The 15,295-nt window shown below is 39.9% G+C and overlaps 2 long non-coding RNA genes and 4 gene segments (V, D, J or C); 1 reads left to right on the top strand and 5 right to left on the bottom strand.

The window, feature by feature from the left end:
• Positions 1-5: 5 nt before the first annotated feature.
• On the top strand, positions 6-1,308 carry LOC130520178 (Ig lambda-1 chain C region-like; the record flags this gene model as incomplete). The annotated part of the segment is given in 2 exon segments: positions 6-93; positions 730-1,308. Coding segments are annotated over 2 exon segments (408 nt in total), but the record flags the coding sequence as incomplete, so codon positions are not given.
• Positions 1,309-1,976: 668 nt separating this feature from the next.
• LOC130520187 (Ig kappa chain V region 3547-like) lies at positions 1,977-2,546 on the bottom strand. The segment is given in 2 exon segments: positions 1,977-2,302; positions 2,441-2,546. Coding segments are annotated over 2 exon segments (351 nt in total).
• A 1,807-nt stretch (positions 2,547-4,353) lies between these two features.
• On the bottom strand, positions 4,354-4,898 carry LOC130520181 (Ig kappa chain V region 3547-like). The segment is given in 2 exon segments: positions 4,354-4,678; positions 4,816-4,898. Coding segments are annotated over 2 exon segments (351 nt in total).
• A 2,019-nt stretch (positions 4,899-6,917) lies between these two features.
• Positions 6,918-7,528, bottom strand: LOC130520184 (uncharacterized). Its single transcript, XR_008948694.1, has 2 exons — positions 7,196-7,528; positions 6,918-7,110 (listed from the first exon to the last, which is right to left on the bottom strand). It is a non-coding gene; the product is annotated as an uncharacterized LOC130520184 (long non-coding RNA).
• A 3,413-nt stretch (positions 7,529-10,941) lies between these two features.
• LOC130520180 (Ig kappa chain V region 120-like) lies at positions 10,942-11,520 on the bottom strand. The segment is given in 2 exon segments: positions 10,942-11,277; positions 11,416-11,520. Coding segments are annotated over 2 exon segments (351 nt in total).
• Positions 11,521-13,523: 2,003 nt separating this feature from the next.
• LOC130520179 (uncharacterized) lies at positions 13,524-14,348 on the bottom strand. Its single transcript, XR_008948693.1, has 2 exons — positions 14,260-14,348; positions 13,524-14,121 (listed from the first exon to the last, which is right to left on the bottom strand). It is a non-coding gene; the product is annotated as an uncharacterized LOC130520179 (long non-coding RNA).
• Between the last annotated feature and the right edge of the window lie 947 nt (positions 14,349-15,295).

The raw sequence follows: 15,295 nt of genomic DNA on the forward strand, positions 1-15,295 counted from the left end.
TGTTGACAGTGCAGGAGGTTTTTGTACGACCACTTGATGAGTTTGTATCACTGTGGTGGACGTTTGGTGGAGGAACCAAACTCATCATATTCTGTAAGTAAATTTATCTTTACTGTTCAAAACATGTCAACAGTGTTTAATTTTGCCAAAGACAAAGAACATTATTTTAAAGTCATCATTTTTATAGATTTTGTTTGTTTGTAGGATTGTTAAGTTTGTGTTGTAAAACCTGAATCAGCGAATTTGAAAAGTCTGTTTATATTTCAGTAAAATTAACGAGAGACTGTTAATGTTGATTCTTGGAGAATTTCATCTTTTATTTACAATCATAAACTTTATTAGTTGTTAATGTTTGAGAAAGCGTGTCCAAGATCTACTTTCATGATTTTAACGTGTAAAATATTTCACAGTTTCACTGATTTTATTATCTTAATGATCTAAAATCTGAATACGATGTAATTCGATAAATGTAAAATGTGCAGAGATTTTAGTTTGAGTCGATCGTTTGTTCGTTTAAAGCTGAGAAAGGGAAGTGAAACAGACAGATGTCAAAGTCTGTAACTGAACACACATTTATTTCAAGCCAGTCACTAAAGACGTGAATTATTTACTGCTTTAACTCAATATTAAACAGAGCAAACACTGATTAAGGACGTATGATTGAAGTGTAGCTGTAAATATGTCAGATGCAGTCAGAGTTGACGTGCGTGTCTCTGCTCTCCCCTCCAGCCGGCACCATGACCAGACCCTCCGTCTCTCTGCTCTCCCCCTCCTCTGAGCAGCTCCCTGGGGGCTCGGCCACGCTGGCCTGCCTGCTGACCAAGTACTCTCCTCAGGGAGCCCAGGTGAGCTGGGAGGTGGACGGTACGGAGGTGACAGAGGGCGTCCTGACCACCTCAGAGGAGGAGAAGAGCGGAAGCTACAGCAGCGTCAGCACCCTGACCCTGAGCAAGGAGAGCTGGATGAAAGGAGAGAATTACTCCTGCAAGGTCAACCATCATGGCGACGTTCAGAGCCCGTCCATCCTCAGGAGCCAGTGTAAAGGCTAGAGGGGCTGGATGAAGCCCAGCACAGGAGCTGTGTGTGTGGGGAGAGCAGGAGGAACACGGCTGCTGCTCTGAGCAAGATGACTTTAAATGTTTGTAGTTTGTGTGTCAGAGAACAACACGGCTGTCACGTCTGACACAATCACGTGTGTAGCTCAGCAGCTAGATGTGAGAGCGCTAAATCATTGTCATGTTGCTCCTGTTGGTGATGATGATGATGATGATGATGATGTTGCTATTAAAGCTTGAAGTGATGAAGACATTTCTGCTTGGTTGTTTATCTTCACTGATACTATTTTCAAATAAAGCATCACAATCTGGTCATCAACCATCTTTACTCCACATTTGTCTTTAGTTTTTGTCTGTTTTCAACAGAAAATGTGGAAAAACTCAAACAATCATAGTTGAAGAAGAGGAGTAATATCCCAGTGTCAAAATATAATAAAACATGTTCGAAGAGATGGTTACAGCTCGTTGTAGATTGATTTATATTCATGAATATGAACATGAACGTGTTTCAGGGCTGATAGGAGTTTATTCCTTTATGATCTCTGCAATATTTATTATATAACAGTATCATAATAATCAAAATAAATGAAGAAAAGTTCATCAAATTTGCACATAGAAGCAGCACTGCGTAATTGTAATTACTGATTTAATGGTTAATTATTAATGATTTTGTGTCAGTTATAAATTTTAAAATGGTCAGTTGTAACTTGTAATATATCATTCCTCTATTAATGGTTAAACTGAGTATTTCTGTATTTTTCATGGTTATTTTAAAGCTTTTAAACTTGACTTGACTTGTGTTTAAATGACTCTGGTTTGTACTTGGTGACTCTGGTGTTGACTGAACCAGTTCTGCTGGTGACTCTTCATTGTCTGCAGCTGCAGCTGCTGTTTTCACTTCAGTCACACTGAGGGAGGTTTTTGTACGGCTCTAAATCACTGTGTGAATGTATAGTCGCTATGTGCACCCAGACAGTAATAATCTCCAGCATCTTCAGCCTGAACACCAGTGATGGTTAGAGTGTACTGAGAACCAGATCTGCTGCCACTGAATCGAGACGGCGTTCCTGTGTCGAGACTTGATACAGCATATATCAGAAGTTTAGGAGCCTGTCCAGGTTTCTGAAGGTACCAGCTGAGATCATCGTCAATATCTGAGCTTCCTGTGGCGCTGATGGTCACAGACCCTCCAACACTAACAGACTTGAATTTATCAGCCTGAGTCAGAAAGTTGTTGGCAGAAGATTCTGAAATGACAAACAACAAATGTTAAAAAGAGCAGTTGAAAAGAGCCTGGAGGAGCAGTTATGATGTAAAAATGAAATGATTTCAGCCTCCTTGGAAAGAAGAAGAGGATGAAATCAAACAATGTTGAAAAGTCTCACCCTGACTCAGAAAGATGACAGTCAGAATTATTGACAACATGGTGATGCTGAAGTTTTCAGTGTGAGAGCGTGAAAAGAGTTCAGACTCTCTGTGACATCAGAACTTTAAACTCTGAGGAGCAACCATGCAGAAAAACATGCAAATGTTCTGCAGAAGACAGAAACTCACCTGTTCTAGTGAAACACAGACACGCATGAGGAGACACTGTACATTTTATTAATTTTTCTTACTTTTTTCTCCATTTTCAATTAAATTATACCATTAAATTCTTAAATATATTTTCATCTGATGAAATATAAAACCTGATCAGTTAAATATCTGACAGAAATCTTGTAAATGACATCAGAATCTTTAATTATTTACCTCACAAACTGTATAAGAACATCTACATCTGTATTAATAATAAAAAAGAAATATGTCATTATTAGTAATTAGTATTGTGGTTTTCTTGGTCCATGAAAATCAGATTCTCTTCTCTTAATGGATCTGCTCCTCCAGAACCTCACGTCTGCACTGCATTCTTCTGCAGAACATCTGTCTGCTCTCTCATTTCCTGAATGTTTCCGCCTCTATTTCCAGTCTCCTTGTGAACTGTTGTGGCTGCCTGAGGTTTGAGGTGCTTCTACCACGTAAAGATGCTTCCCTCTTGTGTTCCCAGACTGAGACTGCACTGCCTGTTTATCTTTACATGGGAGGTGGATTCTTCAGCAGTTTGGTGTTATTGTTTCTGTGAATGACTTAAACTGTCTCAGAAGCTCCCCAGACTCCCCAGTAATTCAGTGATCTCGACAAAAGCTCTTCAGATCCAGGTTTAATCAGAATAATTTACATTATTTCAGGCTTATACGCGTGTTTAGGGCCATGAACACATTCAGCAGACCATCTGGCACCGTGTCCCTGTTCTGATGGCATCAAACACAGCAGCAGTGAAAGACTGTGTTCCATCTGGGAAGGAAACATCGTGGTGGCAGAGGTGTGGCTTCAGGTGTGGCGTGCTCAAGGGCAGAGGGCAGAGGTGTGACTCAGGTCAGGAAACAGGACATTTGGTTGAGTGACCAAGACACCGATGTGGCCGTTTCCACTGCTCAATACTGGACCGCAGCACAGTCCAAAACCAGCTGGAAAAACCCCAGTCAGAAGACACAAACGCAACAGGGAAATGCCTCCAGTTTCTCCACAGACAAAAATCAGACGATTCTCACTGTAAAAATGCAAATTAAAGGAAAAACCGACAAAATGTGAGACTGAAAAACAAATAATACACGTTGAAAATAAGGCAACAAAAAACAACATTGAGAAACAGAAACCTTTTAAAAAATAGACTGTTCAATAAAGGTCCAGTGTCTATTTTCTATTATACATCATCAGAAATCAAATAAAACATATAAAACATGCTTCTATAGTGTATGAACACCACAGCATTCTAGGTCACTTAGCAGTAAAACTGTTTTTCCTAAATGTTGATGAAGATCCCTCCTGATGGGACCTGCAGGTGCCCTGGCTGGACGTGACTGGAAAAAGTAAATCGAATTTGTCCGCTGACAGCCACCGTAGGTTCTGACACTGGACAGGTTGTTTCATTCTTGCAATCTGAATCTCCACCAAGGGAAATAATAATAATTGCAAGTTTGGGGCAGTTTTTAAGATGCATAAATGCTGTTTGAGTAGGATTTTATGGTTATTTCAGAGCAGCTGGTGATACAGTATGAGATTGTATCATGTGCGTATAAATGAGATGAGCAGTTATGAATTGAAAATATAATATTTTTACAAATTGTGAAGAGGACAAAAACCAAAACCAGTGTTGTTGAACATTCAAGGATGAATGAGCGATCTACTGAGTCAAAAGCCTGAGAGAGGTTCATGAATATGCAGCTGCTGTTTTCACTTCAGTCACACTGAGGGAGGTTTTTGTACGGCTCTAAATCACTGTGTCAACACTCCGCTACCATGGTAGCCCAGACAGTAATAATCTCCAGCATCTTGAGCCTGAACACCAGTGATGGTTAGAGTGTACTGAGAACCAGATCTGCTGCCACTGAATCGAGACGGCGTTCCTGTGTAGAGACTTGATACAGAATATATCAGAAGTTTAGGAGCCTGTCCAGGTTTCTGAAGGTACCAGTAAAGAGTGCTGCCAATATTTGAGCTTCCTGTGGCGCTGATGGTCACAGACCCTCCAACACTAACAGACTTGAATTTATCAGCCTGAGTCAGAAAGTTGTTGGCAGAAGATTCTGAAATGACAAACAACAAATGTTAAAAAGAGCAGCTGAAAAGAGCCTGGGGAGCAGTTATGATGTAAAAATGAAATGATTTCAGCCTCCTTGGAAAGAAGAAGAGGATTAAATCAAACAATGTTGAAAAGTCTCACCCTGACTCAGAAAGATGACAGTCAGAATTATTGACAACATGGTGATGCTGAAGTTTTCAGTGTGAGAGCGTGAAAAGAGTTCAGACTCTCTGTGACATCAGAACTTTAAACTCTGAGGAGCAACCATGCAGAAAAACATGCAAATGTTCTGCAGAAGACAGAAACTCACCTGTTCTAGTGAAACACAGACACGCATGAGGAGGAGTCACACTTTTTCCACTGAGAGTTGAATAAAAGCTTTTATTAAGTTAAATTTCTACTTTCTTTCATTAATTATTTCTCATTTCTCAATGAGTTTATATTCTGACCTGCTGTCAGAGACACAAACATGGAGCTTTCATGACTCCACTGCATTAATGTCATCAAAAATGTCTGATTATTGCTGGTTTTTGCTCAAATCTCAGCGTGGGTTCCATCTGTTAGAATGACATGATGTGATCAGTCACGTGTGCCAGAAACTTGCTATTTTATCTTCATTGTCACTGAGTCCACAACAGTCACAAGAAACAAGGATATCAGGAGAAGCACCAATGAATGTCACCCTTCATGAACGAACCTGTGTGGTGTATTTGGACTTTTTCATGAGATTCCTCTTGTTCATATATAAACATGCAAATTTCTCATAATTACATCAGCAGGTTCTGGCTGTTGATGAGAAATGTTTAACTCTGACTCACTCTGGTTGTTTTGGATCAGTGCAACATGCAGTTTATAGTTTAGATGCTGTAATTGGACCAGCATGAAATCTATAACAGAGAATAAAGAAGAGTTGATCCCTTGTAGTGGACTCAGGTACCTTCGCTTGTTCCTCTGAAACTGAAATGTCAATGTCTTTGCACATGGACAATGGATCACTATAGTTCATGGGAACTGCCTCCAATTGGCTAACATTGTTTCAGGAACCACATTAAGGCTCAGTCAGGGACAAAATAAGAGACTTTGATGCAGCAACAGGCCCATAACAACCCTTCCATTCCTGGGAAAGATCAATGAAAGAGCTGTCTTTCAGCTGATCCACTCCTTCATGCTTAAAAACATTTTTTAAATATATTTTCAGTCTGGATTTCCCCCAGACCACAGCACTGAGACTGCCCCTGTTAAAGCCTTGACCGACATAGATGTCAAGAGTGATGCATCTAAAACTGCTGTCCTGGTTTTGCTGGACCTCAGTGCTGCATTTGACACAGCTGGAAAAAGTGGCTGGGATGTACTGGTTCTGTACTCAATTGGTTCAAATCTTACTTCCAACACAGGGACACTTTGTCTCAGTTGGTCACTAGAAGTCAGAGTGAACAAAGATCACATGTGGGGTTCCTCAGGGATCCATTCTCGAGCCTCTTCACTGTCTTCAAGCTGCATCTTGCTCAGCTATTAGGAAATCACATCTGTTACTGTTTTCATGCAGATGACACACAACTTTATATTTAAATTCATTAAGTTCCTACAGTCCCTTAGTTGCTCCCAGTAAGTGTATTTAACAACTCAGTTAGTGAGTTAGTGTTAAAACTTTCTCCAGCTCAATGCTGAAGAACAGAAATGATTGTATTTGGCCTCAAGAATGAAAGGTCAAAGATCAGAGCTCCCCTTGACTTGATGCAGCTTCTATCTCAGCCTGTTACCACCTAAAGAACACTGGTAGATTTAAGGGTTCTCTGCCTGGAGAAGACACAGAGAAACTTGCTCATGTTGTCTTTTTGAGCTGGTTAGATTGTTGTGATGGAATCTTCACACTTGGAATATGATTGTTTATGAATTTGGCTGCACAAATAAACTTGTCAGGATTCTTTTGATAATCCGATCAAACAGTGTTTGAGCCACTTTGTGTGATTAAAGTAGTTGTCAGTGATGTTTCTGTCAGTTGTGTGTTCACTGGTCTGTGTCAGAGTCTCTTCCTCTTCAGCAGCTGCTGGAACATCTCAGTGTCTCTGCTCTCTGACTGAGGGAGGTTTTTGTTCCACTCTAAATCACTGTGTGAACGTTCCATCACTATATCCACCCAGACAGTAATAAACTGCTTCATCTTGAGTCTGAACTCCACTGATGGTCAAAGTGAAGTCGGTGCTGCTGCCACTGCCACTAAACCGAGCTGCTGTTCCTGAATGATTTATTATGTGTCTTACTAGCAGCTGTGGAGGCTGTCCAGGTTTCTGCTGATACCAGCCCAACAATCACTAGTTGATTGTCCATTATAACAGCTGCCAACAGCAGGGTTTGTTTTACAGGTGAGAGCGACAGTGGATCCTGGAGTAGATGTGATCACTGCAGGCTGAGTCACAGTCACCTGACCGCTGCATCCTGCAGACAAAAACACATCATTTATCAGCAGAAAGAGAGGAGAGAAAAGACACAAGGACATCTTTGAGGTTGTGAGGGAACAAACCTGTAAAAGAGCAGCAGGTCAGCGTCCAGATGAGGATGGTGATGAGAGTCATGCTGCTTGTGCTTTCTGCTGTGTTGACTGACAGATCTGAGTCCTGCAGTGTTGAACTAACACCACTATAAACCTTCTCAGATCAGCTGATGATGCAAAGCCTCCTCTCTATGGAAATGACGTCTCTGCTCTCAACACACTGAAGGCACGAGCAGACAAAATCAACACAAACACAGCTTGGATTAAAAGCAACTTTCTTCTTCATGGAACTGAAGAAAAGATTTGACAAATACAGCTGAGCATCAACAACAGATGCTGATGTGAGAATGTTTGCATTTTTAAACTGGATTCAGCAGTTTTAGCTTTAAAAAGACAATTTCTTGGAAACTTTTGGAGCTGACTTTGTAAAATGTTATTCATTTGAAAGAACTTGAATTGCATTTTTTAAACCATAAATTAAAATGTAGAATGAGAATATTGTAACTGATCCACATCAGTTTTGATCCTGTAAAGAGACTGATGTGTAAAAGTGATCAAATCATTCAAATTCAAAGAGAAATTTCAGTTTAAATCTATTGAAAATGTTGGTGCATTAAATCAGCTGGTAATAATCCATTTTTGAGAGAAAAAGATGTGAATTTTCAGTGGGTAGCTGCTTGTTGACAGTGCAGGAGGTTTTTGTACGACCACTTGATGAGTTTGTATCACTGTGGTTGACGTTTGGTGGAGGAACCAAACTCATCATATTCTGTAAGTAAATTTATCTTTACTGTTCAAAACATGTCAACAGTTTTTAATTTTACCAAAGACAAAGAACATTATTTTAAAGTCATCATATTTTTATAGATTTTGTTTGTTTGTAGGATTGTTAAGTTTGTGTTGTAAAACCTGAATCAGCGAATTTGAAAAGTCTGTTTATATTTCAGTTAAATTAACAGGAGACTGTTAATGTTGATTCTTGGAGAATTTCTTCTTTTATTTACAATCATAAACTTTATTAGTTGTTAATGTTTGAGAAAGCGTGTCCAAGATCTACTTTCTTGATTTTAACGTGTAAAATATTTCACAGTTTCACTGATTTTATTATCTTTAATGATCTAAATTCTGAATACGATGTAATTCGATATATGTAAAATGTGCAGAGATTTTAGTTTGAGTCGATCGTTTGTTCGTTTAAAGCTGAGAAAGGGAAGTGAAACAGACAGATGTCAAAGTCTGTAACTGAACACACATTTATTTCAAGCCAGTCACTAAAGACGTGAATTATTTACTGCTTTAACTCAATATTAAACAGAGCAAACACTGATTAAGGACGTATGATTGAAGTGTAGCTGTAAATATGTCAGATGCAGTCAGAGTTGACGTGCGTGTCTCTGCTCTCCCCTCCAGCCGGCACCATGACCAGACCCTCCGTCTCTCTGCTCTCCCCCTCCTCTGAGCAGCTCCCTGGGGGCTCGGCCACGCTGGCCTGCCTGCTGACCAAGTACTCTCCTCAGGGAGCCCAGGTGAGCTGGGAGGTGGACGGTACGGAGGTGACAGAGGGCGTCCTGACCACCTCAGAGGAGGAGAAGAGCGGAAGCTACAGCAGCGTCAGCACCCTGACCCTGAGCAAGGAGAGCTGGATGAAAGGAGAGAATTACTCCTGCAAGGTCAACCATCATGGCCACGTTCAGAGCCCGTCCATCCTCAGGAGCCAGTGTAAAGGCTAGAGGGGCTGGATGAAGCCCAGCACAGGAGCTGTGTGTGTGGGGAGAGCAGGAGGAACACGGCTGCTGCTCTGAGCAAGATGACTTTAAATGTTTGTAGTTTGTGTGTCAGAGAACAACACGGCTGTCACGTCTGACACAATCACGTGTGTAGCTCAGCAGCTAGATGTGAGAGCGCTAAATCATTGTCATGTTGCTCCTGTTGGTGATGATGATGATGATGATGATGTTGCTATTAAAGCTTGAAGTGATGAAGACATTTCTGCTTGGTTGTTTATCTTCACTGATACTATTTTCAAATAAAGCATCACAATCTGGTCATCAACCATCTTTACTCTACATTTGTCTTTAGTTTTTGTCTGTTTTCAACAGAAAATGTGGAAAAACTCAAACAATCATAGTTGAAGAAGAGGAGTAATATCCCAGTGTCAAAATATAATAAAACATGTTCGAAGAGATGGTTACAGCTCATTGTAGATTGATTTATATTCATGAATATGAACATGAATGTGTTTCATGGCTGATAGGAGTTTATTCCTTTATGTTCTCTGCATTATTTGTTTTATTACAGTATCATAAATAATCAAAATAAATGAAGAAAAGTTAATCAAATCTGCACAAAGAAGCAGCACTTGAGTAAATGTAATTACTGATTTAATGGTTAATTATTACTAATGATTTTGTGTAAGTTATAAATTTTAAAATGGTCAGTGTAACTTGTAATATATCATTCCTCTATTAATGGTTAAGTGCGGAACGTCCAGCGAGATAAAAACGGCACAATTTTGTGACGAGCTGGGTTGTAGATTGCGTAATAACTCAGACATCTGTTAACTCTTACAACAGATCCTGTGTCCCTGTCACCGCTTGATTTCAGGAATTGCCACTTCATTAAACTCAGAATGGAAGATACACGAACGAAGGGAGGTCTTCAATCACACACATAACCTCGCTTATGGTGTCCAGGTGCCAACAGTAATTAAAACAGTAATTAAATACATCAATAATTAGAACTTAATAAATAGAACAGTAACATTGAAAGTTGCAAAAGATAACATTTATAATGAACAAAAACAGGGTTAACACCAACCTGAACAGACACGCTGCCACAAAGCATGCTGGGAAATAACCACACTGACCCTCCCCAACACGCTACAATATCTTAACAAAGTATTTAATTTGTGTTTGTTCGTTTGTTTAATTGTAGTTGTAAATTGTAAGATTATTGTGAATTTCCTATAACATGGATGGACTGCATGGATTTCATAAGCAACACACTATTTTACAAGTGTAAAGATACACACACACACACACACACACACACACACACACATATATGTGTATATATATACAGAATATATAGACACATCTTCATTTCAGATGTCAAAAAGTGTTTGCGTCTCCCAGTGTTGTCTTTTCCGTGGAAACCGGGTCAAAATGACTCTTTGACTGTTAAAGGTTGCCGACCCCTGATTAAGATGAATATGAACATGAATGTGTTTCAGGGATGGTATCAATCAATCTTAATATAGTGTCTGTTACAATCAAATTGTTTCTAGGTGCTTTACAGAATCCCAGGGCCTGACCCCCAATAAGCAACAGTGGCAACAACCCTTTAACAGGAAGAAACCTTGAGCAGGACCAGGCTCATGGAGGAGGACCCTCCTGCTGATGGCCATGAGGTATGAGTTCATTCCTTTATGTTCTCTGTATTATTTGTTAGTATCATAAATATTCAGAATAAATGAAGAAAGGTTCATCAAATCTGCACATAGAAGCAGCACTTGAGTAAATGTAATTACTGATTTAATGGTTAATTATTACTAATACTTTTGTGTCAGTGGTAACTTGTAATATATCATTCATCTATAACGGTTAAACTAAGTATTTGTTTATTTTTCATGGTATTTTAAAGCTTTTAAACTGATTTGACTTGTGTTTAAATGAATCTGGTTTGTACTTGGTGACGCTGGTGTTGACTGAACCAGTTCTGCTGGTGACTCTTCATTGTCTGCAGCTGCAGCTGCTGTTTTCACTTCAGTCACACTGAGGGAGGTTTTTGTACGGCTCTAAATCACTGTGTGAATGTATAGTCGCTATGGTAGCCCAGACAGTAATAATCTCCAGCATCTTCAGCCTGAACACCAGTGATGGTTAGAGTGTACTGAGAACCAGATCTGCTGCCACTGAATCGAGACGGCGTTCCTGTGTAGAGACTTGATACCCAGTATATCAGAAGTTTAGGAGCCTGTCCAGGTTTCTGAAGGTACCAGCTGAGATAGCTGCCAATATCTGAGCTTCCTGTGGCGCTGATGGTCACAGACCCTCCAACACTAACAGACTTGAATTTATCAGCCTGAGTCAGAAATTTGTTGGCAGAAGATTCTGAAATGACAAACAACAAATGTTAAAAAGAGCAGCTGAAAAGAGCCTGGAGGAGCAGTTATGATGTAAAAATGAAATGATTTCAGCCTCCTTGGAAAGAAGAAGAGGATTAAATCAAACAATGTTGAAAAGTCTCACCCTGACTCAGAAAGATGACAGTCAGAATTATTGACAACATGGTGATGCTGAAGTTTTCAGTGTGAGAGCGTGAAAAGAGTTCAGACTCTCTGTGACATCAGAACTTTAAACTCTGAGGAGCAACCATGCAGAAAAACATGCAAATGTTCTGCAGAAGACAGAAACTCACCTGTTCTAGTGAAACACAGACACGCATGAGGAGACACTTTACATTTTATTAATTTTCCTGTTTTTTTCTCCATTTCCAATTAAATTGTACCATTAAATTCTTAAATATATTTTTCTCTGATAAATATAAAACCTGAACAGTTAAATATCTGACAGAAATCCTGTAAATGTCATCAGAATCTTTAATTATTTACCTCACAAACTGTATAAGAACATCTACATCTGTATTAATAATAAAAAAAGAAATGTGTCATTATTAGTAATTAGTATTGTGGTTTTCTTGGTCCATGAAAATCAGATTCTCTTCCATTAATGGATCTGCTCCTCCAGAACCTCACGTCTGCACTGCATTCTTCTGCAGAACATCTGCCTGCTCTCTCATTTCCTGAATGTTTCCGCCTGTATTTCCAGTCTCCTTGTGAACTGTTGTGGCTGCCTGAGGTTTGAGGTGCTTCTACCACGTAAAGATGCTTCCCTCTTGTGTTCCCACACTGAGACTGCACTGCCTGTTTATCTTGACATGGGAGGTGGATTCTTCAGCAGTTTGGTGTTATTGTTTCTGTGAATGACTTAAACTGTCCCAGAAGCTCCCCAGACTCCCCAGTAATTCAGTGATCTCGACAAAAGCTCTTCAGATCCAGGTTTAATCAGAATAATTTACATGATTTCAGGCTTATACGCGTGTTTAGGGCCATGAACACATTCAGCAGACCATCTGGCACCGTGTCCCTGTTCTGATGGCATCAAACACAGCAGCAGTGAAAGACTGTGTTCCATCTGGGAAGGAAACATCGTGGTGGCAGAGGTGTGGCTTCAGGTATGGCGTGCTCAAGGGCAGAGGGCAGAGGTGTGACTCAGGTCAGGAAACAGGACATTTGGTTGCAGGAACCAAGACACCGATGTGGCCGTTTCCACTGCTCAATACTGGACCGCAGCACAGTCCAAAACCAGCTGGAAAAACCCCAGTCAGAAGACACAAACGCAACAGGGAAATGTCTCCAGTTTCTCCACAGACAAAAATCAGACGATTCTCACTGTAAAAATGCAAGTTAAAGGAAAAACCGACAAAATGTGAGAGAGAAAAAACAGATAAAACATGTTGCAAATAAGGCAACAAAAACAATGAAAAACAGAAACCTTTTAAAAACTAGACTGTTCAATAAAGGTCCAGTGTCTATTTTCTATTATACATCATCAGAAATCAAATAAAACATATAAAACATGCTTCTGATAGTGTATGAACACCACAGCATTCTAGGTCACTTAGCAGCAGAACTGTTTTTCCTAAATGTTGATGAAGATCCCTCCTGATGGGACCTGCAGGTGCCCTGGCTGGACGTGACTGGAAAAAGTAAATCGAATTTGTCCGCTGACAGCCACCGTAGGTTTTGACACTGGACAGGTTGTTTAATTCTTGCAATCTGAATCTCCACCAAGGAAAAAAATAATAATTGCAAGTTTGGGGCAGTTTTTAAGATGCATAAATGCTGTTTGAGGAGGATTTTATGGTTATTTCAGAGGAGCTTGTGATACAGTATGAGACTGTATCATGTGCGTATAAATGAGATGAGCAGTTATGCATTGAAAATATAATATTTTTACAAATTGTGAAGAGGACAAAAACCAAAACCAGTGTTGTTGAACATTTCAAGGATGAATGAGTGATCTACTGAGTCAAAAGCCTGAGAGAGGTTCATGAATATGGAGGTAAAATAACTTCTCTCATCCAGGATAGTTATAATATTGATGATGATCAAACTGGTGGTGGTGAGAAAACTGTGATGTGGCCTAAAACCAGAGTGATACGGATTTAAAATGGAAGGAGTTTCAGTTGATGCTGATTAGATGTTCTCTGCATTATTTGTTAAATAACAGTATCATAAATATTCAGAATAAATGAAGCAAAGTTCATCAAATCTGCACATAGAAGCAGCACTTGAGTAAATGTAATTACTGATTTAATGGTTAATTTTTATTAATATTTTTTTTGGCAGCTGTAACTTGTAATATATCATTCATCTATTAATGATTAAACTGAGTATTTGTGTATTTTTCATGGTTACTAAAGCTTTTAAACTTGACTTGACTTGTGTTTAAATGAATCTGGTTTGTACTTGGTGACTCTGGTGTTGACTGAACCAGTTCTGCTGGTGACTCTTCATCGTCTGCAGCTGCAGCTGCTGTTTTCACTTCAGTCACACTGAGGGAGGTTTTTGTACGGCTCTAAATCACTGTGTCAACACTCCTGCGCTGTGTTCACCCAGACAGTAATAATCTCCAGCATCTTCAGCCTGAACACCAGTGATGGTTAGAGTGTACTGAGAACCAGATCTGCTGCCACTGAATCGAGACGGCGTTCCTGTGTAGAGATTTGATGCCAGTATATCAGAAGTTTAGGAGCCTGTCCAGGTTTCTGAAGGTACCAGTAAAGAGTGCTGCCAATATTTGAGCTTCCTGTGGCGCTGATGGTCACAGACCCTCCAACACTAACAGACTTGAATTTATCAGCCTGAGTCAGAAAGTTGTTGGCAGAAGATTCTGAAATGACAAACATCAAATGTTAAAAAGAGCAGTTGAAAAGAGCCTGGAGGAGCAGTTATGATGTAAAAATGAAATGATTTCAGCCTCCTTGGAAAGAAGAAGAGGATTAAATCAAACAATGTTGAAAAGTCTCACCCTGACTCAGAAAGATGACAGTCAGAATTATTGACAACATGGTGATGCTGAAGTTTTCAGTGTGAGAGCGTGAAAAGAGTTCAGACTCTCTGTGACATCAGAACTTTAAACTCTGAGGAGCAACCATGCAGAAAAAAATGCAAATGTTCTGCAGAACACAGAAACTCACCTGTTCTCGTGAAACACAGACACGCAGGAGGAGGAGTCACACTTTTTCCACTGAGAGTTGAATAAAAACTTTTATGAAGTTAATTTTCTGACCTCTGTTTCTTTAATTTTCTACTTTCTTTCATTAGTTATTTCTCATTCATGATTTTTTTCTGACCTGCTGTCAGAGACACAAACATGGAGCTTTAATGACTCCACAGCATTAATTTCATTAACATGAACACAGATACAGACCTAAACTATCTACTTGAACTGTTCTTCTAATTATTTTACCACAGATTGGCCATTTTATATGTGCACATTAATAATCTGGCCAAAAACTGAAGGTTTATTTGTTTATTCTTTTGTATCCCCATTAGCTGCAACTTCTGCAACAGCTTCTCTTCCTGGAGTCCACATTTTAAAAAATCATATAAACCCATTTACAATAATATTTACATCATTACATAAATGATAATAAATTCACTAATTTGATTCAAGCAGGACCCGTAAGCAGCCAAACAGCTGACGGTGTTAACAGAATACTTTAATTCACTCAGATAGCTGCACCACGTGGTGAAAAGCGCGTGAAGTGCAGATCGTTCCTCCCAATGAGGGGCGCGTGGTGACCCAGGAAGAGACGTGAGGAAAACGGGGAAAGTTACTTGAAGGGACGGAACCAGGAAGACACCGTTGACCCACGTTTAGCACAAAGCCGATGAAAACGAGCAGACGCTGATCGGGAGGCAGCGGCTTTTGAAGGGTGCTGATTGGTAACCAGCTGCAGGTGTGACGGTCACCAGCGAGAGGTGCCCAGGTGAACCCACCACGCCCCCTAGTGACAGAACCAGGAAAACAAGACAAACAAAAGGCATCAACACACAGGCCA

The sequence above is a fragment of the Takifugu flavidus genome, unplaced genomic scaffold (assembly GCF_003711565.1).
Source record: "Takifugu flavidus isolate HTHZ2018 unplaced genomic scaffold, ASM371156v2 ctg299, whole genome shotgun sequence".
Lineage (NCBI taxonomy): Eukaryota > Metazoa > Chordata > Actinopteri > Tetraodontiformes > Tetraodontidae > Takifugu > Takifugu flavidus.